At 57.5% G+C, this 1,034-nt stretch overlaps 2 protein-coding genes across 2 annotated transcripts in view; both read left to right on the top strand.

Annotated features, from left to right (window-relative positions):
* The window catches only part of DENND1B (DENN/MADD domain containing 1B), a 97,385-nt gene extending 97,118 nt beyond the window's left edge, over positions 1 to 267 (top strand). The window contains exon 24 of the mRNA XM_014532352.1: positions 90 to 267. Within this exon, the coding sequence (XP_014387838.1) occupies positions 90 to 267 (178 nt within the window). The remainder of the gene's footprint in view (positions 1 to 89) is intronic.
* Positions 268 to 582: 315 nt separating this feature from the next.
* ZBTB41 (zinc finger and BTB domain containing 41) overlaps positions 583 to 1,034 on the top strand; it is a 65,583-nt gene continuing 65,131 nt past the window's right edge. The window contains exon 1 of the mRNA XM_005884990.2: positions 583 to 726. Within this exon, the coding sequence (XP_005885052.2) occupies positions 583 to 726 (144 nt within the window). The remainder of the gene's footprint in view (positions 727 to 1,034) is intronic.

Here is a 1,034-nt window from a genome sequence, read left to right as displayed (position 1 = left end):
GGTCCTCCGGACGCTGCCCGGACTGAGGAAGGAAAAGCAGACGAGGAGGAAACACTAATCCAGGCCCCAGACGATCTCCTGATCCCCAGCCTCGGGCGCCGGCCGTCCTCCTCGGTCCCGTGGGAGAAGGAAGGCAACGGCGTCCAGGGAGACCCTGGGCCACTCCACGAAGCCGCGTCACTGAGCCCCCCGGCGCCCGCCTTCCAGCCCGACGGGAACGTTCCGGGCGGGAGCACGAGTGGAAACCAGGCCTCCGTCAAGAACTGAGGGCCCGCCTCGGGGGTCCACGCGTCTCAGGAGACACTGGAGGGTCCCGTGGGACCGAGCAGTAAACAGTTACTTGTGGGCATGGCAACGCTCGCTGTTGTCTAGACATTTTCGTTTTCATGGGAGACATCACCCTCGGATCTGGTGGGTCCGTGCGGCCCACTGATCTTTCGGGGTGAAAGCTACTTCTTCTACTGTGCTCTCCAGTCAGGTACGTGTGTGTGTGTGTGTGTGTGTGTGTGTGTTGAGAGTATCATTGGACACGTGACTTCCCAGGATTGGTGCTTACCGCCCTGCATTTTATTTAAACGGAGGATGCGTCCGGAAGCCTTGCACGTGACCCGGCGCTACTCCACGCGTCTGGTTGAGCAGGAACCGATCCAGTTAGCAAAACGTATCCGAACTCCCCTCCAACTGCTGAAACTCTTGACCCACGATTGCCTTAATCTTCTGCCGCCAGTAAGCAAACGTAGCCACTCATGGAGTCGCCTGTCAACCCTCCCAAGAGACGTTAGACGCAGCCTGCGGAGCAAGAACGCCTTTCTAGCCGTTGAGTCCAGGACAAAAATCTCTCTCTCTCTTTGTGTTTTTTTGTTTGTTTGTTTTTAATGAAAAGCTCTTGTGGATGCTGCAGCCACGTCTTCCAAAAAGAAGTCTCCAGGTCCACGCCTTTCACACAGGGAGCTTCTTGCACGACAGCGTGAAGGGAATGCCTCCTGTTGACACACGAGACACTTTCCACGCCTCCCCCCAGCCTCTCGGGGAGG

Source organism: Myotis brandtii, unplaced genomic scaffold, assembly GCF_000412655.1.
Source record: "Myotis brandtii unplaced genomic scaffold, ASM41265v1 scaffold888, whole genome shotgun sequence".
In the NCBI taxonomy this organism is placed as follows: domain Eukaryota; kingdom Metazoa; phylum Chordata; class Mammalia; order Chiroptera; family Vespertilionidae; genus Myotis; species Myotis brandtii.
This window is presented reverse-complemented; position numbering and strand designations above follow the sequence as displayed.